Source organism: Martes martes, assembly GCF_963455335.1.
Source record: "Martes martes genome assembly, chromosome: 3".
In the NCBI taxonomy this organism is placed as follows: Eukaryota; Metazoa; Chordata; class Mammalia; order Carnivora; family Mustelidae; genus Martes; species Martes martes.
Window position 1 is genome coordinate 150069480 of NC_137890.1, and position 27870 is coordinate 150097349.

At 49.4% G+C, this 27870-nt stretch overlaps 1 protein-coding gene across 1 annotated transcript in view; it reads right to left on the reverse strand.

Annotated features, from left to right (window-relative positions):
- SNED1 (sushi, nidogen and EGF like domains 1) overlaps positions 1-27870 on the reverse strand; it is a gene marked incomplete at both ends in the record, with an annotated part of 84320 nt that overhangs the window by 27386 nt on the left and 29064 nt on the right. The window contains 15 exons of the mRNA XM_080799850.1: positions 4682-4855; positions 5128-5241; positions 5427-5543; positions 5714-5830; positions 6911-7027; positions 7601-7714; positions 7974-8078; positions 8333-8458; positions 15534-15647; positions 15737-15850; positions 17703-17816; positions 18094-18219; positions 20980-21142; positions 21855-21995; positions 24942-25229. Coding sequence (XP_080655976.1) covers positions 4682-4855; positions 5128-5241; positions 5427-5543; positions 5714-5830; positions 6911-7027; positions 7601-7714; positions 7974-8078; positions 8333-8458; positions 15534-15647; positions 15737-15850; positions 17703-17816; positions 18094-18219; positions 20980-21142; positions 21855-21995; positions 24942-25229 — 2044 coding nt within the window. The remainder of the gene's footprint in view (positions 1-4681; positions 4856-5127; positions 5242-5426; positions 5544-5713; positions 5831-6910; positions 7028-7600; positions 7715-7973; positions 8079-8332; positions 8459-15533; positions 15648-15736; positions 15851-17702; positions 17817-18093; positions 18220-20979; positions 21143-21854; positions 21996-24941; positions 25230-27870) is intronic.

A 27870-nucleotide genomic window follows, 5' to 3' on the forward strand; every position in this document is an offset into this window, starting at 1 on the left:
AAGTACTTTTTTATTCCTTATTTGGTAAGAGTTTATTTCATGAATGGGTATAAATTTTGTCAAATGCTTGTTATGCATTTATTGAGATACTTATATGCTTTTTCTCCTTCAGTTGGTTAATATAGCAGGTTTTCCTGATATCAAAATAATCTTGCAACAATCCAGCTTGATAATGGAATATATAGTCTTTATAGACTGTTGAATTTCTGCATCAATGTTCATATGTTTAACAGATCCATCATTTTACTTTCTCCAGCTGTCCATATCTGGTGTTGGTATCAAGGTTATACTGGCCTCGCAGAATAGATTGGCACATATTCTTTATTTTCTACTCTCTGGAAGGTCCTGTATAATGCTGCAATAATTTGTTTCTCTGCAATTTGGTAGAAGTTACCTATAACATTGATCTTGGAGTTTCTTCGTGGGAAAATGCTTCTGCTTCAATTCCTTTAGACATTTATAGGATTATGTAGGCTTTCTAAATATCCTTGAGTCATTTTTGGTAAGTTATATTTTTCTGTGAATATTATGTCCATTTCTCCTAAGGTTTCAAATTTACTTGTATAGACTAGTTGATAGTATTCTCATCTTTTTAATCTCTGCTATATCTGTGGCTATGTCATCTTTTTCATTTATAAGGATTTTTATTTGTGCTCTTTGTTTTTGTTGATCAGTTGATATAAGTTTGTCCATTTTCATAAGCTTTTCAAAGAATTTTGATGATCTCTTCTTTATACTTTGGATTTAACATTTCATTAATTATGCCTCTTACTTGTATTGTCTTTTTCTTTCTATTTCTTTTGTATCATTTTTTGTTCTTTTCTTAACTTCTAAACCTCAACATTTAGCTCACTAATTTCTGAATTTTCTAACTATGTACTTAAAGTTCCCACAAAGCACAGGTTTTGCTGCTTCAGACAAGTTTTTACATAGAAAATGGTCATTAATACTCATTTTAAATTTTCTTACTGTCCATATTTCTTCTTTGATCTATAAGCCATTTCAAAGTATCTTTAAAAATATCTATACATGGAGATTTAAAATTTATCTTCTTGTCCTTAATAACTCAATTTTTTCTGTGTGTTCAGAGAATGAATTAGTTCAAATTGTTAGTTGTATTATTTGAATCTTCTTTTTGCTGATTTTTTTTGGGAGGGGGCTTCTTAACCTGAATTGAGAGAGGTGGTTCAAAATCTCATAGTATTATGGTAAATTGTCAGTTTCTTCCTGCAGTCTATTAATTTTTGTTTTATATATATTGACACTATTGTATGAGATGCTTGAATGTTTGCAATGATCTTCTTGGTGATTTGGAACCAATTATCATTGAAAGAGACCTTCTCATCCTTAATGATGCTTTACATTTTAAGAGAGTATATTTTGGCTGATATTAGTGTAGCTAAACCTGCTTTATTTTGATCTTTATTCGCTTGATATTTTTTTCCATATTTTACTTTGTCTTTTTAAGTTTATGATTTAAGAGTATCTCTTCTAAGAGTGTATAGCTTTTTTTTTTTTTCTTTTAGACTTATTTATTTATTTTAGAGAGAGAGGAGAGGGGGCAGAGGAAGAGGTAAAGAGAAAATCTTATGCAGACTCTATGCTGAACACTGAGCCTGATGTGGGACTCAGTCTTACGACCCTGAGATCACAAACTGAGCCAAAACCAAGAATCAGATGCTCAACCAACTGAGCCACCCAGGTGTCCCTAGCTTGTTTTGTTTTGTAATAAATCTGGCAATCTGTCTTTTACATGGAAAATTTAGCTCATTCATGTTTGTCTGCATTTTTTTCTATCATAATCTTAACTCTGCCCTTTTCCTGCTTTTTTCCTCTCTCCTGTTAGAGAGTGAAAAACTTTCCTATAATATTTGATAATCTTCCCTTCTCTTACTCCTTACAGAATGTTCTAGGTTTATCTTACTATTTGAATACTATCTCAAAAAAAAAAAAGAGCTTTTTTGGGTAAGTCTTGAAGCTGTGTTTGCAAGAGGGTATTTTTTTTTATTATGCTCTCACATTTTTTAATAATAGTTTGAATAAAAATTTTTAGGTCTTAAGTTTCTTTACTTCCATATTTATCTTGCTTGGTATTTGCTGAGCTTCTTGAATTTGTGGGTTGATGTATTTCCTCATTTTTAGAAAATACTCAGTCATTATCTCTTCAAATATTTCTTATGCCTATTCTGCCTGCCCTCTCTCTCTGGGACTCCAGTTATGTGCTTGTTTGTTTGATATTTACCACAGATTTCGTGTGCTCCCTTTAAAAAAAATCATTTATAAGTAATTCCTAATTCATTTCTTCTTTCCAATCTTTGGCTTGAATAATTTGTTGATATGCCCTTGAGTTCTGTGACTTTTTCTTCTGTAGTATCCATTCTATTGGTAAGCCTATCCAATTTACTCTTCATTTTAGATGTTGTATTTTTTATTGTGTTTTTGAAAGTTTTCTTTCCTGTGCTCAAATTTTCTATTCTCTCATTCATTTTGCTTCTCTTTAACATATTTATAATGGTTATTTTAAAATCCTTGTCTGCTAATTCAAACATGTGGTTCATCTGCAGGCCTGTTTCTATTGACTGTTTCTTCTTGAGGTTATATGTCATAATTTCTTGCTTCTTAGATACACTGTACACAAGAACAGAGAGACCAAAGTAGAAAATACCTATCCCTAGGATGGCTACGCTCTGCTCTGAGTTGGAAAATTAGCCTGAGCAGCTGATCTCTGATATTATCCCAGGGGTGAGCTGGGCTGGGCCTGGTGCACAGGGCTCGTTAATGCCAATTCATGATTGATTTTAGATGCCTGAAGGTTGGAACAGACCTCTCCCTCCGGGGTGGACCTGGGAATCTCAGCCTTATGAGGGTATGAAATTTCTCTGCTTTCCAGACCAGCCACTGTCTTCCCATGCACTAATAAAAATCCTGTGGAGGAGAATTGGTGGGTGCTGAGTGCTTGCTCTGCATCTATGTGACTCCTGATTCCAACCCATCATGCTTGCTCACATAAACATTGAAGGATTAGTTGGATTTCCCCAGCTCCTCAAAGTGCTCTGTCCACACTGGATTTGTTCCTGGACTGACAGCAGTCCCCAGTCTTTCTCACCCAGGAAGGGCTCATCTGTACTTCTTTGCATACTGATAATGCATATCTGATAGGTTAAATGATATAATTTTACAGGTTCTCTGGTTCCTTGAAATTACAGTGAGAGTGATGGTATTTTGTGACTGTCTCTATGCTCACTGAATGGATCTCCTCAGTATTTAAAGTCTACCATTTCATTATCTTATATCTGATGGCAGTATTGAAAAGTCTGGTGCCAATGGGATTATCTTTCCTTTGAAGACTCTTGTTCTTTTTTTCTCTAAAAAAATTCTCTAAGAATTTTTTTCTGATTGTCTCTGATATTCTTAAATTTTGCTATAATGTGCTAATGTTCCTCTTTTCTCCTGTTTGATATTCTGGGGCCCTTTCAGCCTGTGGTGGTTCATTTGTTATTCTGGGAACTGAGCTCCATAGTGGCTCCAACATTAAACTGTGTTTTTATTTTTCTCTTTCTTGGACTCCTGTTATCTCAGTTGACACTTCTGCCCTCCACAGTGCCTACATCTCATTCTCACAGACCTCCCTGCTTCTCTGTGGGAAGAGTCCTCAAACTGGTCTTTTAGCTCATTAACTTAGCCTTCATCTGTATCCATTTATAAATTGTGTCTGTTATTTCAACTATTATAGTTTCTCTGTCCTCTTTTCCACTCTCTTTTGTTAAAAATGATTTATCAACCCTGCTTCTTATGACCAGTGCCATGTTTCCTTCCATGTATCTATCATGCTTATATATATGCTTGTCCACCTTCTAAACTTCCACTCCCAGTAGTATATGTTGTTTGGATTTTATTGTTACTGTCTTTGGAGAGGGCTGGGCTTGGATAGATAGGAGGACAGGAAAGACCCTCGGGACTAGGCAGCCCCATCTGTCTTCCAGAATTCCTCACCTGTGTAGGGCCGCACAGCTTGGGCGCTGCAGGGCATTGGGACAGAGCAGCCTTAGGTGGTCCCTGAGCTACTTTGTTTAAAAATCCTTGTTTGGTGAAAGATGTGTTAACATCACACAGGTTTTCTGATGAACAGAGTTAGGGATGCTTAGGCTTAATGCAGCACACCTGCAGTTGTGTTAGTGTCCCTGTGTCTGCAGGGGCATGGGGGGCCCTGCCTCCAGGCCATGTACCCCGGCACACTGTGGGGGCCCGAGGTGATGCTCTCTAATGCAGCACTCCTCAAATGGCTCTGGGGGTCCTGGGGGGCTTTGTTCAAATTCATTTGCTTCCATGGTCTGGGGGGTGCCAGGGTAAGAGACAGGCCCTGAATCCTAATCTGCCTCTTGAGGACTCTGCCTTTGGGCTACCTCAGCCTCAGCTGCTTCATCTGCAGGGTGGGCATATGGGTTGGATGCCCTGCTCTGAGGACAGGGAAGACCTAAGTGAACAGTCCAGAGTGGAGCTGGCACTAGTGCTCACCACCCTCCCCCCATAGGGTCATGGCCTCACTTTGCAGGAAGGTGGGGGAGGGCCAGGGTCAGAACTGTGGTTCCTGTGCTCCTGAGTGGCCCCATTAGGAGGGTATGGACCCCACTGGCTCTGCCCGCCTGCCCGCCCACCCTGCCCCAGAAGGCCTGCAGATCACCGTGGCACTGTGGCGGTTCGCTCCAGACTCCCTGTGGCTGGCAGACTCGGACGTAGTTGGGGGAGCTCAGGACGTAGCCTTGGTCACACTTGTACAGGGCCACGGATCCCAGCCGAGTGCCATTGAAGCGCAGCGTGGCATGTTTCACCTCTGCTGGGGTGCCGCAGTCCACCTCTGCAGGGACACAGAAGCCTTGTCCTGCACTGTGGGGCACCTGCCTGAGGCCCCTCCCTTTGCTTTGCCCTCTGCTCTACCAGGCCACTGGGCCTAGAACCCCTGTTTCCTGCACAGCCCTCCCAGGTGAAAGTGCCTTGACTTCCAGGAGTGGCTGCCCATGGTTTTCTCCTTTCCCCTCCCTCCTCTCAGCTCCCTGTCTGGCCCTGCTCTGCTCTTCTGGGATTAGGAAGAAATCCCATGCCTTCCACCCCAACCCCCAGCCCTCTCACCCGCCTGGCATCGGCGTCCCATGTACCCTGCTCGACAGCGGCAGGAGAAATCTGTGCCCAGGTCCTCACAGGTACCCCCATTCATACAGGGGCTCCGGAAGCAGGGGGAGGGGGCTGCAAGGACAGAGGGGGTCATCATCGCCGTGTCCTCCCCAAAGACCTCTAGGCTTCATGGGAGCTCTGCCTCCCACTCCTCTAAAGCAGGGCCACCCCTGCCCACTGGGAGCAGCTGCAGCCCCCAGGTGCCCTGGCTGTGCTGCCCCCAGCTGGTCTAGCCCGCTGGCTTCTGCCCACCTTACCTATCTCACAGTGCCGCCCAGAGAAGCCTGGGGGACAGTCACACTTGTATTTGCCAATGTAGTGGAAGCAGGTGCCGCCATTGTGACAGGGGCCTGAGGCACAGGAGTCCGGCTTCCCTGGAAACAAAAGGCCCCATGGGAGTCAGGTGTCATGCATCCGTACCCAGAGCCCCTCCCCCGATCTCCAACATTCCAGGGGGGCTGCTCCTGACAAGCAGACGCATGGTGGCTGGGGCAGGGCTTGGCTTCCCCCATCCAGGCTGACTCCAGCTGGCATGGAGCCGCACCGATCTCACAGTGCCTCCCGGTGAAGCGGTAGGGGCAGCTGCAGTGGTACTCGCTGCCTGCCTCCCTGCACGTGCCCCCGTTCCGGCAGGGCCCCGAGCTGCACAGGCGTGGTCGGGCTGTGTGGACAAGGGTGGGGAGACACAGAAGAGGATGAACAGGGCCAGCCTCCTGGCCATGCAGAACCCATGACACCCTACTCATATCTTCTCAACCTGTAGGCCCCATAGGCCCACCCATCTTCTCTTCTCTGTCCCAGGCCCTGGTGACCTGTGGCCCCTTCCTGGTGGAGAACTGGCCTGCATGGCAGGGAATGCAGCTGCAGCTCATAGGACTGGAATCTACTGCAATCTAATTTTTGTTTTCGGCACCTCTAGTGGCACCAGTGTATTTTCTCAGGTCCTAACACCCTCCCACAGCCCTGAGGGGCTCACCTGTGGTGCCTGTGCTGCAGACATCTACGTATTTAAAGGTCTGCCCTCCACCCTGAGGAATGGAGCCTTCAGAGGCCACAGAGGAATTTAGCCCCTCAGCTTCTTCGACATTCTTGGGAGTGACTTGCAGCAGGAAGGGGGCCTGCCTGCCGTCCTCAGCCCTTCTCTCCCCACCATCCCACACCCTGCAGGGCCTCACGGGCTGCATGCCCAAGTTCCAGCCACCCCCCCAAAAGCTGCCACCACCCCATGTCCCACTTTGGATGCCTTTGTTGAAGATGAAGGTCCTCGGCCACATGTACAGAGAACCAAGACGAGGAAGGCTTCTCTTTGGAAACACCCTCCTCCTCCTGCAGGCGTGGCTGAAGCTGAGGGGTAACAGGAACCTGCCCTCAGGGCCACCGTGAGAGCAGAAGATACTTCCAGGTAAAGCCACTGAGGCCTCTGTTCTCGGACAAGCGAGGGCAGCAAGAGGCCCAGAGAGGGGTGTGTGGCCCAGGTGCTGAGCTCCATGAGGCAGGCATGAGCCTGGGGTCTGAGGAAAACCAAGTAGTGACCAGGGGGCCACAGAGCAGAACCACTAACTGAACAAGAAGCACCTGGGGCAGGGGAGGCCGTGCAGGACCAACACACGGAAGCTGGGCAACACACGACCCACTAGAACAGCAATTGAGAGTGGGTGGGGCCCTCTCCGCCCTGCCCTGCCCTCCTAACCCTGCCCTCCCAGCCCCGCCCTGCCCTCCCTTGCCCTCCCCGACCACCCACCTTTCTCACAGTGCCTGCCATGGAACCCTCGGGGGCACTCGCAAGTGTAGGAGTCCTCGTGGGCGTCACAGGAACCTCCGTTGAAGCAGGGGTCTGAGTCACAGGGTGATGGCAGTGCTGCAGGGGCAGAGGGTGGTCACCCTGGCATCCCAGCTGGAACCAAGGGCACTTAAAATATACTCTTTGAGGGGAAGGGTCTTGATTCTTTACACCAGGCTCTAAGGCCCTTCCCTGGAAATTCTTTTATTCTTGATTTTTCCAGAATTCACCCTACCTCTCCTATGAGCTAGGATTGAGCTATGGCACACAGATGTTTTTGTGCCAGCACCTCCATCGACTTCATTATCCAGTATGCAAATCATTAGTTATTTGTACACTCACAAACACAGTGGTATTTAGTTACATACTGAATCAGACAGGAGTGAAGTAGTTTAATAGCTAAGCTAGGGACTTAGGGAGAGCTTGTAGGTGTCCAGAGGTGCTTTTCCAGCTGTGAGCTTCCCGCAGCTGAGGGGGTAGACAGCTAGGCCCCTATTAGAGAGGGCGACACCAGGAAAGGTGCACCCACCCACGGGGCTACTTGTGGGCCAGTAGAGAAGCCCTGGCCTCTGCCTGCTCTGCCCCCACTTTTTCCTTCTACCATCCCCTCCCTGGTTTCTAGGCAGGCCTGTGCCTGTACCTCCCACTCACAGTGGCTGACGTTGTGGTCCGTGTGGCAGACGCAGAGGTAGCTGCCACCATACTCCATGCAGTAGCCCCCGTCAGGACACTGCGTGTTCATGTTGCAGGGAGTGGCTGTGACTTCTGCAGGGAAAGAAGAGGCCCATTCGTTTTCCCAGGGACTTCTCTTTGAGAAGGATCAGGTGGCCCCACCAGGATGGCCCAGTTCAGGCACTGGTGGGTGGGCCCCCTCCTGGGTTGGGAGTGGGGGATCATGGGACCACTAGTTAAGGGTCTGGATCGATAGTTTGGGCTCAGACCCCAGACACCAGCTATACTCTGGTTTGGGGGATTTTCAGGGGCAGGGCAGGAATTGTGCCCTGCTGCAGCCCTGAGCACTTACCAAATTCACAGAGGAGCCCAAAGAAGCCTGGGGGGCACTGGCAGAGGGTGGTGTTGGCCCCTAGGCATCTGCCACCATTACGGCACTCACAGTGGTCAGGGGTTCCTGTTGTAGACCGAGGGGGAGCCTCCAATGTGGGAGTGCTGGAGGACTGTGGCCCTCTCCTGCTCCTGACCCTGCCCGGCTCCTGTAGCTACTTTCCCATGAACACTGCTGTGCAGACACACATGCACACACACTCTTTCTTACCCCCACCCACTTATGGGTGATTGAACACACTCCTGTCTGCCTTCCTGTATGTACTACCCACAGGAGGACCCTGCCCTGGACTGCAGCCCTGGCAGCCCCAGCCCACTCACTCTCCCTGCAGTCGGGGCCGGTGAAGCCCTGGGGGCATTCGCATACATAGCCCTCATCTGCATCCACACAGGTGCCCCCATTCTGGCAAGGGGCTGAGAAGCAGGGATCCGGCACTGGGTGGTTTCCTGCAAGAAAGACAGAGGTCACCAGAGGCCACACAGAGATAATGGGGGTAATGGGGCCAAGGGCCCCTCGTCCAGACCCACAGCACTCAGTTCTCAGTGCAAGTGGGATTTAAGCCCAAGGCCCACTTTCTGGAAACTGGTTTCTAGCTGCCTCTTACCATCTGAGCCCCCTCTGTGGAGCAGAAGGCGAAGCAAGAGTATGGAGAGCCCACGGTGTGCACCAAAGGGCACAGCTGAGACCAGGGGGCTCCAAATGCTTCTAATCAAGCATCACATGGTTGGGATTTGCCAGATACAGTTTTTGTTGATTTCTAGTTTAACTACTGTAATCAGAGAACACAGTCCTTTTCAACTGATTGAGCTTTATTTTATGTCCTACAGGATGGTCTGTCATGGTGAGCACGCTGTGAGCACTGGGAAAGGATGTGAGTGTCATAAATGTCACTTAGGTCAGGTGGGCTGATGGTGCTGTTTGCATCTTTGAGGTCCCTGCTGATTCCTGAGAATCACTGAGAGCGGCAGGTTGGAGCCACTGCCTGTAGTTACAGATTGGTCAATTTTTCCTTGTTTTCCCTTCCCTTACGATTTTGATGTATGTTCATAGGTGCAAGTACATTAGAATTGCTCTGCCTTTTTGATGACTTGACACCTTTGTTGTAAAAAACCCCTCTGTTCCTGGCAGTATTCCTTTTCCTAGAGTTTTCCTAGAGTTTAATCTGTTTGCTATGAATATAACCACTCCCAACTTCTCTTGATCAGTGTTTGTCAACCTGTTCTTTTTCATTGGGTGCTCAATTGGTTCAGAATTTATCTTTTTAAATAATTAATGGCAAAATTGACTTTTGGTCGATGTACACTTCTATGAATTTTAACACATGTATAGATTTGTGTTGCCCCTACCACAATTGGGACACAGAACATTCCATTACCTCCAAATACTTCCTTGTTCTATCTTCAGGGTTATAGACTTCCTCCCCTCCTGAAGCCCAGGCAACTACTGATCTGTTCATCACCACAGCTTTGTTGCTTTAAGAATGCCAGAAGTGGAAGATAACTCATGAACAGTATGTAATCTTTTGAGACTAGCTTCTTTCACTCAGCATAAGGCCTCCAAGATCTGTCTCAGTTGTGTGATCAGCAATCATGTATCCCACGAACAGCAAAGGACATTTGGGTTCTCAGGTTTTGGTGGTTGTAAATAGACATGCTATAAACATTTGTGTATTTTGTGTGAATGTAAGTTGTCATTTCTTTAGGGTTAATAGCTAGGAATGAGATTGCTGGATCATATTATAAGTGTATGTTTAACTTTATGAAAAGCTGCCAAGTTGTTTTCACGGTGGCTAAACATTTGGCATCACCACCAAAAATACGTGAGAGTTCCCACAGTTCTGTGTCCTCACCAGTCAGCACTTTTTATTTTAGCTATTCTGATAGGTTTGTGGTGGCATCTCATCGTGCCTTTAATTTGCAACTCACCAATGACTAACGATAATGACAAATGACTGCATTTATTCATCTGCTCCTTTGCCTTCCAGATACCCTTTTTGGTTAGATGTCTTGTTTAGATCTTTTGTCCATGTTTTGGTTGGTTTCTCACAGTTGAGCGTGGAGAGTTCTTTCAGAACTCTCTGTTCTGTTTCAGAACTCATCTGTTCCAGATGCCAGCCCTTTGTCAGACTGAGTGCTTTGAGCACCTCTCGAAGCACGCAGCCTGTCTTCTCGTTCTCTTGACCGTGACTTTCACAGAGCAGCCTGTGTCACTGTGATGAGGCCCACTTCTGTTTTTCTTTGCTGGAGTGTACTCTCCGTGTCTTATCTAAGCATTGTTCATGTAACTGCAGGTCACACAGATTTTTCTCCAGTGTTTTCTTCTAAGAATGTTATGGTTTTATGTTTTCCATTCAGGTCTATGAGTCATTCTGACCTAATCTTGTACAAGGTGTGAGGTTGAAGTTGAAGTTCAGTTTCTACAGAAGAGCGTCTAATTGTTCCAATACCATTTGTTGAAAAGATCATCCTTTCCCCACTGAATTGCTTCCATGCCTTTAAAAACACCTTGGCCATATTTGTACGGGTCTACTTCTGGATCCTCTCTTCTGTTCCACGGATGTATGTGTCAGTCCCTTTGCCAATACCACAGGATCTTGATCACTGTCGCTTTATAGTAAGTCTTAACACTAAGTAGTATGATGCCTCAAAATGTATTCTTTTTAAAAATTGTGTTGATTATCGCAATTCCTTTGCCTTTCCATATAAATTTTAGAACCAGCATATTCAAAGCTACAGAAAACTCTGCTGAGACTTTGATTGGAATTCTGTTAAGTCTATCAATCAGTGTGGGGAGACCTGACATATTTACTATGTTGAGTCTTCCAATCCATGAACATGGGATGTCCTTTCATTTATTCAGATCAGCATATAAGTCCCATACATGTTTTATTAGATTTATACCAAAGTCTTTCAGTTTGGGGGAAGCTATTGTAAATGGTATTGTTTTTAATATTTTGGATCAGATTACAATGCCCAATGTAGGGAATTCAAGAGTTCATAGATGACTGTAGGGTTGCAGCCTGAGATCCCCCCTCTTTGCAACCTCCCCATAGTTTCCAGTGCTCTAGGGCTGCCCTTTTTGTCCTCTGGCAAGAGAGCTGGGGCTTTTATTGCCCCACACTACTACTTTATTCCTGTGAGTGCACTCATGTCTGAGCCAAGTGGTGGGTGGACAGAGAACAAGAAAATGATGGACGTTGCCCAGCCTTGTGGAGCTGTAGGACTTCCAGTTGGAGAGGAAGTTTCCTCCTGTCAGTTTGGGCCCCCGAGGGAATCCCCCCTTTGCTGCTATTGTTGGTCCTGCTTCTCATGCCCAATGAATGGCTGCTCTTGGAGCTCTTTCCATCCATCTGATGCTCACTTCTGGTCTAGGAGCTGCTTTGAGTCCAGGCAGGGGGGACACCAGAGGGAAAAAATCGTGAACTCACCACTGGTTCTGTGGTGCTTCGATGCTTGGTCCTCTTCCCCAATCCACCTGCTACTATTTATTTTTCAGAGTCCTCAGATAGCTACTCCATGCATTCTGTCCAGGGTTTCTGGCTGCATTCAGTGGGAGACACAAGGTAGAGTGTGCTTACTCCATCTTATCCGAAACCAGAAACCCATTCCAATTTTCAAATTATTTTCAAATTATCTGTGTCTTTATATTTATAGCCAGTTTCTTGTAGATAGTATTAGTTGCATCTTGATTTTCAATTCAATTTTACAATGTCTGCCTTTTCATTGGTGTGTTTAACCAATTAACATAACTATCAATATGATTAAACCTACCATCTTGCTCTTGGCTCTCATTCGTCCCAATTACTCTTTACTCCTTTTTTCTTCTTTTTCTGCCTTCTGGATGAAGTGTTTTTAGGATTCCATTTTATTTCCAATACTGGTTTGTTGGCTGTAACTATTATTATTATTTTTTCTTGTTCCTCCGAGTTTATAATGTATATCTTTAACTTATTGTAGTCTATCTTCAAACAGTATTACACCACTTCATATATAATGCAAGGCCATTACTAAATTATTTCCATCTTTCCCTTCCTATCCTTTATGCTAGACATTGATAAACTATGGCTTGCAGACCGAATCTTGCCTGCCATCCATTAAAAAAAAAGTTTCATTGGGAAACAGCCATGTCCATTCATTTATGTATGTCTATGGCTGGCGGCTTTTCCATTGCACTGGTAGAGTTGAGTATCTGTGATCACATGGCACATAAAGCCAAAAATACTAATATCTGGTTCTTCACAGAGAAAGCTCATGTACTCTGCTTATTTAAGCTATTGAGGTCATACATTTTATTTCTATAAATGTTATAAACCTCATAACATGTTGCTATTTTTTGTGTTAAAATTATCTTTAAAGAGATTAAAAGGTAAGAAGAAAAGTATTTTACAGGCATACCTTGGAGATGTGGTGTGTTCAGTTCCAGACCACTGTAATAAAGCGGATATGGCAATAAAGCGAGTCAAATGAATTTTCTGGTTTTCTAGTGCCTATAAAAGTTATGTTAACACTACACTGCAGTCTATTAAGTGTGTAACAGCATCATGTCTAAGAAAATGTACACACCTTAATTAAAAAATACTTTGTTAAAAAATGATAACCAACACCTGAGACTTAGTGAGTCATAATCACTGACCACAGATTACCATAACAAATATCACCATAATTTAAAATTTTGAAATATTGCAGATATGACACAGAGACACAGTGAATGAATGCTATTGGAAGAATAAACCTGTTGGGCTCGCTTGGTGCAGGGGTGCCACAAAGCTTTAATTTGTACAGAACACAGTGTCAGTGAAGGGCAATAAAATGAGGTGCGCCTGCGCATTTACCCAGGCATTTACTGTTTTAGAGCTCTTAATTTATTTGTGTAGATCTGGATTTTCTTCTGGTGCCATTTTTCTTCAGTCTAAGGAATTTCCTTTAATGTTTCTTATAAATAAGATATGCTGGCGATGAATAATTATCTATTTCTGCTGTCTGAAAAATATCTTAATTTCACCTTAATTTTTGAAAGATGATTTTCCTGTGTATAGAATACTAGGTTGACAGCACACTGTCTCTGGGCTTGTGTTGTTTCTGATGAGAAATCTGTTAGATTCTTGTTTCTCTGTATGTACTGTGTCTTGTCTTTTTCCTCTGGCTGCTTTTCAGGTATTCTCTTTGTTATTGGTTTTCAGCAATTTGACTATGAAGTGCTTCATGTGATTTTCTTCATGCTTTTCTTGGATGTGTGGGTTTTAATTTTCATCAAATTTAGAACATATTTGGCTCTTACTTCTTCATTCATTTTCTGTGCCCCTCTGGTCCCCTCCCTCCTTCTGGGACTCCACACGTACATACACCAGACTGCCGAGCAACCCCAGAGGTTGCTGAGGATATGGTCCTGGGTATAGTCTCTCCTTCCTGTGCTGTTTGTTGGGCTGTGTCTTTCTTCACGTTCACTGATATTCCCTTCTTCAATGTCTAACCTGTTGTTGATATAGCCAGTATATTTTTTAAGTTGAGATTTTATGTTTTTTTTTTTTATCTCCTAGAAACTTATTTTCTTCTATCTTCTACTTCTCACTGTGTCTTTTTTCCTCAATGGTCTTGAGCACATGGAGCATATTCACAGTGGATGATTAAACATGCATATCTGGGCAGATAATTTCATCATTATCTCTGCGACCTGTTTCTATTGATCTGCTTTTCTCCTGGCTGTGGTTCATATATTCTTGATTCTTAGTATGCTTGATAATTTTTGGTTGGGTATTTGGAGGTCCTGGATTCTGCTATATTCCTTTAAAGAGTATAGGATTTGATTCTGGCATATGGTTCAATTACTTGGGATTGTTTTGATCCTTTCAAATTTTCCTTTAATATTTGCTAGGACAGGTCAGATTAGTCTTTATTCTAGTGTTTATTTTTCCATACCAGCAAGATGATAGCCCAGTAAAGATTCTCTCTGCCTTGGCCATGGGCGTGAGGAGCTCTGTATGCACTCTGGCTGTAGAGAAGTGAGTTATCTACCCCCCAGCCGTGCTGAATGAAGAGGCAAGGGGTTCCTCTGCAGATTCTTCTTGCACTCTCCCTAGTCCCTCTTAGTAACTCCATCCTTTCTGGAATTCTCCCCACCAATTGCAACTACCAAACTAGAATCTCTGTCTCCATGACCCAGAGACTCAGAGGAACTGCTAGAGCCTGGATCTGCTTGCTGCACAGTGGCCTGGAAATTCCCACGGGCAGACTCTAGGGTGCCCTTCCTTTCAGTCCCTCCTCGAAGGGGTAGCAACCCTGTGATACCTGTGGTCCAATGGCAGAAAACAGTCATTTCATATATTTTAACTGCTTTTCTAGTTTTGATGGTGAGGGAAATTCTCAGAGCAGTCAATCTTTCTTGGCCAGAAGCAGAAGAATGGGTACTCTTTTTTTTTTTTTTCCAATTATCTCTAATTTTTGTACACCTTCCTGTTGAATCTGGGTAGAATGTCCAGACTGCCACCTTGTAATGGGACTAATAAGCTTTTACTAAGGGTGGAAGTGTCAGTTCTGTTGTTTCGTATTGGTTGCTTTCGTTTGTATCATTCTTTCTGCACAACAGGTGGTTTCTTTGCAAATCTTTTGAAATCACTGATCTGTTTTCTAACATGAGCTTAGTTAAATACACAGATATTTAGATATTTAGATAACAATCTGGACAAGGTGAACTGTGACCCATCACAGTGATTTTAAGCAACCAAACAGGTAAGGTTGCTGCGCTCCCCTCCTCCCCTCTGCATGGCAGAGCCTCACCCTCTCCTCAGGACACGGGCTGTCCTGTGTGTGGCCCTCTGACCAAAGGCTGATGGAGGGCATAGCATCCATCTATATCTTACTTATGGGTAAAATTTAATTTCCTTCTTAAGTTTTTAGGCTCAAACTAAATCTGACAAGCTTCTCATGAGCTTCTCTCAGGGGGAGCAGCTACCCATGCTGTGACCTTTGCTTTGCTGGCACAGTGGCCAAGCGAGGCCTTTGGTGGTCAGGGTGATGTCAGATGCTAACCTGAATTTATTCTGTGGGTTGTAAAATCGAGTTGGCCTCTTAACTGATCTACCAAGTCATAACCAGCATTTAAAACAACATGAAGTAGCAACTAGCAGATTTCATCACATGTAATAAAGGTCAGTTTTCTTGCCAACTACTGTGGCTTGTTCCCTTGCTTGGTGAGGGGTCTGGAGTAGGAAAAAAGGAAGTTAAAAAGCCAAGAATCTCCTGAGCAGGAAGAAAGGCCATGAGAGGGTGGCCATCTTGCCCTGCATCTCATAGATGGCTACCAGGACTGGAGGGGACTAGAGGGGACAGGAGGCATACTCAGTCCTGCACCACCCATGGTGGCAGAGTTGGGACAAGCATGGAAGCTCAGGGGACAGACTGGCACAGGCAGGGCTGGGGAAACTACCCCCCAAGACAGAGGTGGGACTGAGCTGGACAGTGAGGGAAAGGGGCCAGGTGGCTGTGAGGGACCACTGTGCTGGGGGCTGCAGGCACAGGCTGTTACCTGTCTCACAGCGAGGTCCCTCGAAGGGCTCTGTGCACAGGCAGGTGAAGTTCCCCACGAGGTTGACACACGAGCCCCCGTTGAGGCACGGGCTGGAGGCACACTCATCCACATCTGGGGGCAGTGGAGGCGGGAGCTTGGCTCAAGCCAACCTTTGACTCCCGGGCACGAGCCTCTCCCGCCCCCCGGAGCTGAACCCTCACCTGTCTCACAGGCCACACCCGTGTAGCCAGGCAGGCACAGGCACACCGCTGAGCCCTCCTCCACCTGGCACCGGCCACCATTCTTACATTCTCTGGTGTCACATGGAGACAGTGCTGCAAGGACAGAGTGGTGGAAGGCATCGGACCTCTGGCTGGGCCCCTGGAGATTCCTGCTGAACCCCATTCTGGAGAGCATGAGGCTGTTGGGGGGGCCTGGCTGGATAGTCCCCACTCAGCAGCCCAGCAACTGGCCACATGGGGTCCCATGTGGGGACCCGTCCCAGGTGGCAGGAGGCTGTGTGCATGCTGGTTGGGGACACAGGGCCCAGTGTTCTCAGCCACCAGCATAGAGCGGGGTTCCTCTGGGTGGGGCAGAGTGACACAGTCTGTGACGGGGTCTTGAAGGTGGTGCATGTGCAGACGTGCAGGAGGGGCCTGAATGGCTCTGAGATGATGGGTTGTGGGCAGGCGGGTGATGTGTTGCATGGCCTGGTACAAAGGCACTCAGGCCCCATCAGGTGGGAGCCCACCGAGGTGGAGCTTGCCTCTGGCCACCTTCACCCAGCATGCTGGCCCCTCAGGCTCCCTGGTGGCTCCTGGCCCGTGAGCCCTGGCAGCTGAGCCGGGGGGGTGGGGGGAGGACTGGGAAGGACACTGCCTTCTCTCAGCTATGGCACATGTCCTGATGACAGCGCATGCCCCAAACAACTCAGTATAGGAACCAAAGTGATCGTTAGAGCATGCAGCCCTCCCTAGACTTGTGGGGGCCAGTGGGAGGGAGGAGAGGGGACGTGTAGAGGTGCTTTGGTGGCCACAGCGCTAGGTGACTCCTGTCTCCTGGGTCCTGACCCCACCAAAGAGAAGTGCTGGGCGCCTGTGGGGAGGAGGGGCTCCAGGTGAACAGCACACATGTCCCTGCTGTTGTGTGCTCTGGGGGCTCAGGTGGGTCCTGAGACCAGCGAGCCTCCATGGGGACCTGGGACCTGTTGCTGTCATCAGAGTGGCCGCAAGGAGGCCAAGGCACAGGGCTACTGGCTATAGCCCCAGGCCCTCCTAGGGGCCTTGCTAGGCCCAGACATGTATATATACACTGGGGTCCCAGACTTTTAAAACATTTCTTGTGGCTCTAAGTCACTCTTAGAAACAGTTCTTCTAGATTGAGACATTCTTGTACAATTGTTATTTGTACACACTCGATTACCATGTGTTATACGTGTTCCTAAATAATGGTTACACCTCAGTAAGTATATTTAGGGGAATGGCTGTGGGTCCAGCTCAGTGGGGATTAGAGGTCATGGTACTTTGATTTTAAGGGACTCTCTTTTTTGGGCTCCCCTAACAGCTTCCCACAGTGAGACTAGGGGCAGCAGTGGGTGTTCCATCTTCCTTTACCAGGTGGGCAAAGAGCCAGGATGTGGGGGCCCCAGAGAAGGCTGGGTGAAGGGCAGGAAGTGGAGGCTGGATCTGCCAGCATTGCTTCAGAAGAGCCCCGCTCAGAAGGGGGTGGCAGAGTGGGGCGCAGCTGCAGCCTGGAAGCAAGGGAGGTCTCAAGAAGGACCCCAACCCGTGTCAAGGCTGTGAGACCCCAGGGGCTGGAGAGAAACAGCCAGCAAGCCAGTCCAGAGCTGAGGGGCAGTGATGACTCCAATCATACCCGGGTGGCTGTTGGGCAGGCCCCGTGGCCAAGCTGGAACTGGACACTGGCCTGTTGCAAGGTGCCATCCCTGGTCTGAACACCAGGGCCCAGGAAGCCTGAGTGCCATGGTCAGTGTTCCTGCCGCACCCATGAGATGGGGCTTTCCTCTAGAGTCTGGGCTCTGTCCCCGGTGGGCCCACTGCCATGCCCTCTGTCGATGCTGACTCAGGGCTCCCATGAGGCTGACCACCCCCTATCCCTGGTCAGGCAGGACCATTCTGATCATTCTGCCACCAGTGGGGCCAGAGGACCTGGGCATGCTCCTCTTACGTGTCTCACAGGTGGGTCCCCCGAAGCTGGCTGGGCACTGGCAGCTGAAGCTGTTGACACCATGTGTGCAGGTCCCGCCATTTTTACACGGATGGGAAGCACATTCGTTCACATCTGAAAAAACGGGGCAGCTGGGGCCTCAGTGGAGGAAGCCAGGTTGGGGAGGATCTCCCCGGACCCCTTCTGGGCCTCACTTCCAGGGGGGTTGGCTTCAAAGGGGCAGATGCAGCCCCAGCCCACATGCTCACCGTCAGGGAGCCACAGTATTCATGTACTCCCACCACCCCCTCGCTGCCCCATCCTCCCACCCCACAGCACCCACACCATGGGGACAGAGACCCTGGGACCTTGGGCCCTGAGGCCACTGGCTATGCTGGCAGTATAAACTCACCCAGGTGACACCGCCTCCCGGTGAAGCCTGAGAGGCAGGAGCAGGTGTAGGAGGGGTTGCCTGTGACACAGTCGTCGATGCACTTGCCACCGTTAAGGCATGGGCGCAGGGCCAGGCACACGGAGGCTGTGGACACAGGAAGGAGCGAGCCGTCCCTTCCCTCCCCGGACCCAAAGGGCCCATCTCGGAGGAATGGCTGTGTGGTCTGCTGGCAGCCCAGCGTCCACAGTTAACTTCCCAGTTCTCCCCAGGGTGCCCAGTGCGCCTGCTGTCTACTGCCTGCCCGCATGTCCCGCTGACACCTGGATGCCCAAGCTGGGACGTTGGCTTTCCCTGCACCCGTCATGCCCACAGCACCATCTTCTTCTTCTTCTTTTTTCTTTTCTTTAAAAGATTTTATTTGTTTATTTGTCAGAGAGAGAGAGAGAGAGAGAGCAGCACAAGCAGGAGGAGCCGCAGACAGAGGGAGAAACAGGCTCCCCATGGAGCAGGGAGCCTGATGTGGGTCTCAGTCCCAGGACCCTGAGATCATGACCTGAGCTGAAGGCAGATGCTGGACTGAGCCCCCCAGGCTCCCCTCCATAGCACCTTCTTATGGCTTTAATCCATCGACTTCTAGATTTTTCTGAGGAACTAAGAAGACACAGACCCAAGGGTGCCCAGCAACACAGGAAGACAGGAGTGTGCCTCATGGGAAGAACGTCCATAGACGTGGAAGAGGAGGGACCCCCATGGGAACCAGAGGTGGGTCGGGGGCCCTCAGACCCTCCAAGAGGGGGATGCAATCTGATCTCAGCACTGCCGCCAACAGTTGCAGAAACATAGGCCCAGCTGCCCCTCCAGATCTTCCCATGGAAACAAGAGGGCCGCCCTCAGAGTTCTGGAAGGCAGGGTTTCTCGTATCACAGCCTCCTGGGCCAGGGAGGGCCTCCAGCAGTTCCTGGGGCCCACCTAACCCCATGCCTGGGCCCTTCAGGACCGGCCACCCTCAGAGCCCAGCTCAGGGGGCCCTCCCCCTCTGGAGAAGTAAGGCTAGTGACATTGGCAGGGAGGGAGCACAAATTGGCAGGTAACTAGAGCACCCCAAGGTCTCGGATCTCCTGTTGCTAGGGGGTGCCCGGGAGATCTGGCCTAATCAAGGAGAGCAATAGGGAACACTCCTGAAAGTACCCTGGGGCCCAGAACACCATCAGGGCAAAGGGCGTCTTTTGGATTGTTTCTGTTCCCCGTGCATGCACTTCTACTCACGTAGCCACACTGTCACTTAACCAGTTGTGGTTTGGTGACCCTGTAGAGTGTGCTTTCTGCATGGGCCCAGTTTTGGGACCTGCCTTTCTCAAGAGCTAGACTTCCAGATGTGGATGCACTCGGGCCTCTCAGGTGGGACTCTGCCCTCCCTTGCCAGCAAAGCCAGCGTGTGGGCTTCATCTCCCGGGATTGCAGTGTGGCTGTGGGGAAGCAAGGGGGCTCCAGCGGGCTTCTGTGTGCACTAGTTGGGAAGGCCCAGCAATGCCTCCTCATCTACTCCCCCCTAGAAGCCTTAGATAGCAGGGGAAGCACATCCGCATGGGAAAGGGATCCCCGTGGGACTGGCCAGACCCTCCTCTGAAGATCCCGTTTCTCAGGGTCTCACAGCCTGCAGCCTTTCTAGAAAGGTGACATGGGCCTGCCCACACCTGGACCCACACCTGCACCCACACGTATAGCCACACCTGCTCACACTAGTCCCCACCTGTACCCACACCTGTCACCCACCGCTCAGGCTTGCGTCCACACTACACTGATGCCAGCTCACGGCAGCCCACGTCCGCACCCACGCCTTGATCCTCAGCAACCCAAGCCCTCGACTCCTGGGCTCCTTGGTTGGGAGTTCCCCCATCCCCTAAGCTCAGACTCGGGCTGAGGCGTATTTGGTGCTCCAGTGAGTGGATGGGCTCAGGTTCCCCAGGCATCTCTTGCTGGAGCATCTTCCCTGGTCCTTGGTGAGCCTTCCTGCCCACCAGCGCGTGCCTGCCCCCCAGGCCCTGGGCCCTGAGAAGTGCACGTCTGCCCCCGCCCCCACCAGTCCCCATTGGCTGCACCTGCCCTGGGTTAGCTCTCAGAGACTGGTGTTCTGAGAAGCCCTCGACCTCCTTGTGGGTGGGAGGTGAGTCTGCTAGGACCCTCCGGACACCAGCCTCACTGTGGCCTATGGTTAGCTCTCCACCGAGTGGCTAAATCAATCCCCTCCTCTCTGTTTATAAGCATCATGTTTCAGGAGCTTCTGTGCCTCCTCCAGGGCCGCCCCAGGGGAAGGGGCCAGGATGCATCTTTCCGCCCTGGGGGGGACCCTCCCCCTATCTACTGCACCTTCTGAGCTTTCAACTCCCTTCACTCAGTAGATGCCTGGGGTGTGTAACAAATGTCAAATCCCAGGAAACAGCAAGCCCTTGGCAAATGTGGGGAAATGGGTGAAAAGAGTATCTGACTTCCAGGTGGTCCTGCAGACACAGGAGACCTGGGTGGCACTCCTCCCCCACCAAGGACACAGGCTGGGATAGAATGAGGGGAGAGCGTCGACTCCTGGCCCCAAGAAGGGACAGCCCTGACTCCTCCACTTTGGACCACAAACCTTGGTCTCCAGCAGATTCCCTGGCCCTGGAGCCAGAACTGAGGTAGGGAAGCCTCCCCAGGAGGAGACAGGGCTCAAGGGGCAAGCTGCTACCTGCCCACGTTCATGGCTGGGGAAGAGTGGTGGGGGACGCCAAGTCCTCCTGGCCAGCAGCCTGCCCGGTACCCAGCCTCCCGCTCCCTCCTCCCCGCTAGGGTCCCACCCTCTCCTGTCATCCCCCCACTCCCTGAGCTCCCCCAACCCACAGCCCTGAGCCGCTGGCTCCATCCTCTTACTTGTATGGCTGCAGCCCCCCACGCGCACCTGGGCATCATCGATTCTGAACGCCCAGCGCCCGGGCACGCCCACGTTGGTGGTGGTCTCCACCTCTGCCATGTCCGCTGTGCGGGAGCCAGGGATGCTGAAGTAGCGCCGCCCATCACCTGCATTGAAGCCGGCCTGGGGGTGGGGTGGGGGATGGAGAGTTGGGGGGGCAGGCATGGGTTGGTCTGCAGGTCTCCCTAAAACTCTTGAGACCTACCTCCCTGCGGTGGCCATGGTCAAAGAGATCATGTGGAAGATGGCCTTGTAGTCCTGGAATTTTATGGGTTTGGGGGTACCCTACCACCCTCCACGTTGTTACTGTTCTGAGCAGCAGCCTCCCAGCCGGGCCACAGATCCTGGCCACCGACACAGTTGGGCCCTAGCATGCTGCCCTAACACACCTGCAGGGACTCCCTCCCTGGACTCTTGGCTCCCGTGGAGACCAGGGGTAGGTGTGACCTCAGAAGAAAGTAGATGGCTAGGAAGGAGATGAGGGTATTCCCATCCTGAGGGAGCACTCGCTGGCCTTGGGGACTTGCACTTCACCACTCCCTTGACACCTGTGATTTCCTGCTGGCCATAGTTCTGCGGGCCACAGGGCAGGGCAGACCCCAGGACAGGCAGCGTGCACAGAACCAGGGTCCCATGTGCCTCAGCTGCAGCTGGCCCTGGGAGGCCAGGGCAACTCGGGGCAGGACAGAGTGCCTTTGACCTGAGGATGTTTCTGAATCTGGCCTGGGGTTAGCATCAGAAGGCCTCACACTGGCGTCTGCACAGTACTGGGTGTGTGTAGGGGGTCTGTCTGGACAGACAGGACAGTTGTGGCAGTGGGGAGCCGGGCCCCTACCTGGGCTGCGATGCCCCCCAGGCCCGTGGTGTCGCCCCCGCTGCTGGCGTGTGTGCCCGTGGTCCACGTGATGGACTCATAGTTGAAGATGGTGAAGGAGAACTTGCCGTCAGTGATAAGCACGGTCTGGAACGTGTTGACCTGCCAAGGAGGGAGGCCTGAACCGGGTTCTGGGCTCCCTCGTCCACGCTGCGAGGCCCTGCCCCCTCCAGCATGCCTTCACACAATGTCCTCATCCACTGACCCTTCCTCTGTCTTCCTAACTAGCTGGTCAGCCATCTGCCATCGAGCTGATGCCCTCGTCCTCATCCTCCACTGTGTCCCTAGATCCTGAGGCCCTGGCATAGGTCAGGACCCCTAAGAATGGTTAGCTGGTGAGTGAGACACACTGAGGTGTCACCAGGGCCCACAGACACCAGGTGCAGACACTGCGCCCTATGGTGGCTGGGGCACAAGAGTTAGAGTTTACCGGGTAAAATCCCCAAAATTGCTTTGTGTGAAACAAAAAATGTAAAGAGGGAAAGATAAGAAGAGGAAACAAGGAAAAGCAGGGGTTTTTTTGTTTTTCATGGACTTCTCTTCCATGAAGATATTATTGAGTGGTATATACATGAGATGTTATTTCAGATTGGGGAAGAGGTGGGATTAAGAAGTGATCTTGGGACAAATAGGAAACCGTCTTAAAAAGAAGAAATTTAAAGCTTTATATCACTCGTGAAAATAAATACCACATCAAGTAAGGTTGTGAACGGAACCATCAAAGCCCTAGAGGAAAATATAGGCGAGTGCTTGGAGCCACGTCGAGGAAAGACTTTAAGTGTAACATTTGTTAACTGCAAAAACCAAAAAGGAGATTTATATATTTGACTACAAAAGCTTCTGCATATAAAAAAGTGCCATAAAATCAAATAGAGTGGCAACACAGCAAAGTGAAAAATGTATTTATAACAGAGGGGGCAGGTGAAATTATTGATATCCTAAATTGAAGCAGAACTTCCACGGGCCAGGAAGAAAAAGACAACAGAAAATTGGCAAAGGTTATGTGAACAGAGGCATTACCACAGAAGACAACTCGTTGATAATACAGGACAAATTCAGCAGCACTAGAAGCTGAGAGGTGAAGCGTGATAGAGAAAGGGCTTCCGTGTCTGCTGGAGCTGCTGGCAAGGGCACAGCATGCTGGGCCCCCTGGCTGGGCACGGGGAGACCCGGTCTTACACATCTGGCTTGTTCGTGCCTGGTAGGGGGGCACAGGCTTGAGGGGCAATCAGGCCTCTGGGGGCAGCAACCTTCCTGCTGGAGACTCGTGCCAGACAACGGCCCCCAATCTAGCAGGGCGTGGCAGTGCCCACCGCGGGACACTTTGCCATCGGTGCCACCCGGCACTGGGATGGTCTGCAGGTGTGCATGGTGGGACAGCACTGGTCTGTCATCTCCCTTACATAACCATGAACAGCAGGAAAACTGAGTGCTCCCCTTCGGGAACACAGACCTGCTGCTAGCACTCTGAAGACAACTAGGATCAGTGGCCGTGAAAGCGGAGTGGCGGTGAGCTGAGGAAGGGCAAGCCAGCGGCCGGTGTGGCTAGAGGTAGGGCTTTGCCAGCTGGCGAGGTCCAGTGTGCGAGGAGACCCAGACCCCGCGTGGAGCTTCACGCTCCCTCCCTGCCAAGCAGCTGGCTCTGGGAGGCTCCCAGGTTACAGACCAGCACCCAAACCCAGAACTCTGACCCCTTCCAGGGATACATGTGTTGCCCGATAATCATTCTGTAACCCCCATATCCGGGCCGGCCAGCCTGCAGACTGGAGAAGTTAGGGTTTCCTCTGTTGGCGTAGGAGGGGCTCTGCTCCTCCTCCTCCCAAGGGGCTGCAGAAGTGCCTGGGATTTCCACATGGAAGAAGGAGGAAAATGCCCTACTACTGCTGAGGAAAAAACCAAAACACAAAACAGTGCGTTCTAGCCGGCTCTATTTGTTAAAGTGTATGTCAGGATGAAATAGATGTTTGATGGGATTGATCTCTTGCTAGCCGACTTACTGATTCTTTTTTCTTTTTGTTACAAAGATGTTTTTCTTATAAATTGATAAGAAAAACAAGTGAAGCTGACAAAATAATGAATAAATTTCATGAAAAGTGTAAACATTTATTTGTAGTAATGTTTATAGAAAAAGCCCGTCTTCCCCTATTCACTGTCATACTGCTTTTAAGAAATTCAACAGTGAACATCTTGGGCCCTCAGTGTCCCTGGCTGATGTGCTTGCTGGCATTCTCTTTGTCATCTTGGCTGCTGGAGAACTCAGGGTTTGTGCGGGACTTGCACATCCCTGCCTGCAGGCCCTGTCTCCCACTCACACTGTTTACTTGAGTCACCATTGCTAGGGACCCTGGCTGCACCTCCAGGTTCCCACTGGGCACCGCTACACCCTGAGTGAAGGCCTCACTTGCTCCCACCCTCTGCCCAGGCATGTGTATGATGGGAAGCCCGGCCCTGCCGTTAACTGCTCTGCCTCTGCCCTGCAGCCCAGGGTCCTGACAGAGCTGTCCCTCGGGCTGCTCTGAACCATCCCACTCTCCCCGCCTGGAGCCCCATATGGCTTGCAGAGCAGTCTCCGTGAGAGTTCCTGCCCCCAGGTTGTGCTGTGCTGAGCACTTCTTGGTGCTTGGCATTGAGAGTGTGCCCCACAGGAAAGACGTGCCCCTGCTGCCTTTGTTGTTTGGCATTATCACAGAATAAAGGATAAAACAGAATAAACTTCCCACTTAGCCTATTGAGCATTGAACCATTCCAGATGGAAATCCTTCTGATACATGCGATCTGCATCTCTCTAATGTGTGAACTACCGTGTCAGGGCATTTGGCATTTTCCTATAGAGGCAAGTGTTTTCTGGGAGGGCTGGGAAGGTCAAGGCTCTGTCCTGCAGCCTGGCTCTGTGACCCTGGGAGAGTGACTTCCATCCCTGAGCTGGGTGTTCCTGTCTCAGGCATGGACCAGTGATTATGTCTGGCCCACCTCAGCCAGGTGCAGCCCCTGGGGGGAGACCCTGGACCCCAGACGGACGTCCTCCCTACCCCAGGACAGAAAACTCACAGGGGAAGAGGAGCTGCCTCCGAAGAAGGTCACGCGGTACCAGGTGGCTATGAAAACCCAGGTGGCGGAGAAGTCCAGGAGCTCAGGGAAGTATCGCCTGACATCCTCTGTGGCTCTGCGCAGCGTGGCTGGGTCAGTGGCCTCCCTGTAGTACACATCACCTGCACGTCGATTGTCCACATCTGCCCAGAAGGCTGCCACTACGCAGCGGTCCTTGGCGATGGGAAAGGCCACTGGGGTGAACTGAGAGACCTCCTTCAGGAAGGAGATGATCCCATTATTGTTCACCTGTCAGAAAGTCAGAGAGGGGACCAATGGGCACCTAGGGGTGGCAGGTGGGCCTGACGGCCTCCCCTGCCTCACCCACCAGGCACTCTCCAAGGGTGACCTGGCCTTGGGCAAGGCATCCCCAGGATGGCTTGACAGTTCCTGGTCCCTGATATGGGACCCCTTGGTCTGCTCCAGCCCCTTGCAGACTGGCTGTGTGCTTGGGGACAGGCTCTGGTCTGTTTGCTGTACGTGATGCCCAGCACAGTGCCCAGACCTGGGTTGCTGCTGTGGGGTTGGGGAGCTCCCACTGTGGGCCTTGGCTTTGGACAAATGGGGTGCTCAGGGCCTTGGGTCCCACTTGAATCAGGGACCTTCAGAACTCAGGGACCTGAGTTCCAGCCTCCGAGTCAGGTCTGGACAGGTGCGTAGGAAGCATGTAAGGTAGGGGGAGGAAGTAGCACCCACAGAGCAGAGCTGGGGATGGGCAGGAGCCAGTGTGGCCAGGGGAGGCTGGCAGGGCCTTGATTGCTGGGTTGGGGGTGGGGTGGTCTGTTCTCAGGACTCCAGATGGTGGGGAGCCCCAGAATGCTCCTAAGAAGAAGAAAGGGAGCAGCATCTCCGCAGTAATACACAATGGGTCACCGTGCTGATCCTGCCACTCAGTTAGCTGTGCAACCTCCAGGCAAGTTAGCCTGACCTCTCTGTGCTCCAGATGTTTACCTGTGAGATGGGGATAACACTAGTACTTGCCTCCAGGATGCAGGGCAGCCTTGAATGAATTAATGATCACAAAGCTGGGCTCTAGACTATCATGATTTGCTCCTGGCAAGACTGTGGTCAGAGCTGTGCTTTTAGAAGAGACCTTCTGGACTTCCCCTTTAGGTGAGATCCTGCTCTATAATCCAGACCAGTACAAAAGACTGATAAGCCTACCTCTCTTCTGAAAGGCACAAAAGAGCAAACAAGCAAGTGAGGGAGTTTCAGCGTTTGTGCTCCAAATTGAGGACAGGGAGGGACTGGAGGCGAGCCTGGCACTCAAAGCTCCTTTTGTCCTGAGGGCATCTGCAGACTCACAAGCAATAGCTGCAAAGAAGACCTGCAGTTTCAGCAGCCTCATGGAGGGAAAGGGAGAGAAACGTCAAAGCTCAGAACTCACTCAGGGTTGGGGATAAACCCCCACATTAGGCAGGGTGACCCTGAAGTACAGAGTCCCTGTGCAGTCTCATACTCTGCTGTCCCCTCACCTAAGCAATCCAGGGCCCCTCAAACCCGGACTTGGTTTATGGTGGCTCCCAAAAGGTAGCATTCTAAGGTTCCAGACAGAAGCAAATAAACCCTCTCTGGCAGAAGACAGCAGCATCTTAGACCTCAAGCTATTCATATAAGTAATTTTTCAAATACAAAACCCAGGACACAGTCAAAGATAATCCAGCACACAAGGAAGCAAGATGCCACTAACAGGAATAAGTTGAAATGAGAGAAACATTGGATATCAGAATTATCAAAAGCTATAAAATAGCTAAGTTTACCATGTTCCAAGAAAACACAAACTTTAAATTTTGTCAAGAGAATAGCCAAAACAATCTTGGAAAAGAAGAACAAAGTTGGAGGATTTATCCTGCTTTCAAAACTTACCACAAAACTATAGTAGTCAAAACAGTGTGGCACTGGCATAAAGATAGAAAGACAGACAGACAGAATAGAATAGGATGCCCAGAAATAAACCATCACATATACAGTCAAAGGATTTTCATCAAGGATGTCAAGAGCAATAGAGATAGGACTGGCTTTTCAACACATGGTGCTGGGAAAAATGGATATCCACATGCAAAAGAATGAAGTTGGACTCTTAACATAGAATAAAAGCTTCATGACATTGGTTTTGGCAAACACAAGCCACAATGAGCTACCACCTCACACCCATCAGGATGGCTACTATCAAAAAAATAGGAAAGAACAAGTGTTCTTTTCCAAAGATATAGAAAACTGGAACGCTTGTGCATGGCTAGTGGAAATGTAAAATGACAGAGTAACTGTGGGGAACAGTTGGCTGTTTCTTAAAAAATTGCGAATAGAATTACCATATGATCCAGAAATTCTACTCCTGGGTAAATATCTGTATTAGTCTACTAGTGCTGCCATAACAGAATATCAGACTGACTGGCTTAAACAACAGAATTTGTTTTCTTGTAGTTGTAGAGCTAGACATGCAAGGTAAAGGGGCCATCAGAGTTGTTTTCTAGTGAGGTCTCTCTTCCTGGCTTTAGATGGCTTCCTCCATGCTGTGTCGCCACATGGCCTTTCCTCTGTGTGCACATGAGGAGGGAGAGAGCTCTCTGGTGTTTCTACCTCTTTATCAGATTAGGGTCCCACCCATACAACCTCATATAACTTTAATTACCACTGTAAAGGCTCTATCTCCAAATACAATCATATTGTGGGGGTAGGAATTCAACAGCTGAATTTTGGGTGGCACACCATTCATCCACAACAAAACCCAAAATAATTGAAGGTAAGGCCTTCAAAAGATATTTGTACACCCATATTCATAGCAGCATTATGCATGACAGCCCGAAGAAATCCAAGTTCCAACACTGCATGAACGAGGAAACAAATGTGGTCTATCTATACAATGGAGTATGATTCAGCCTTAAAAGGA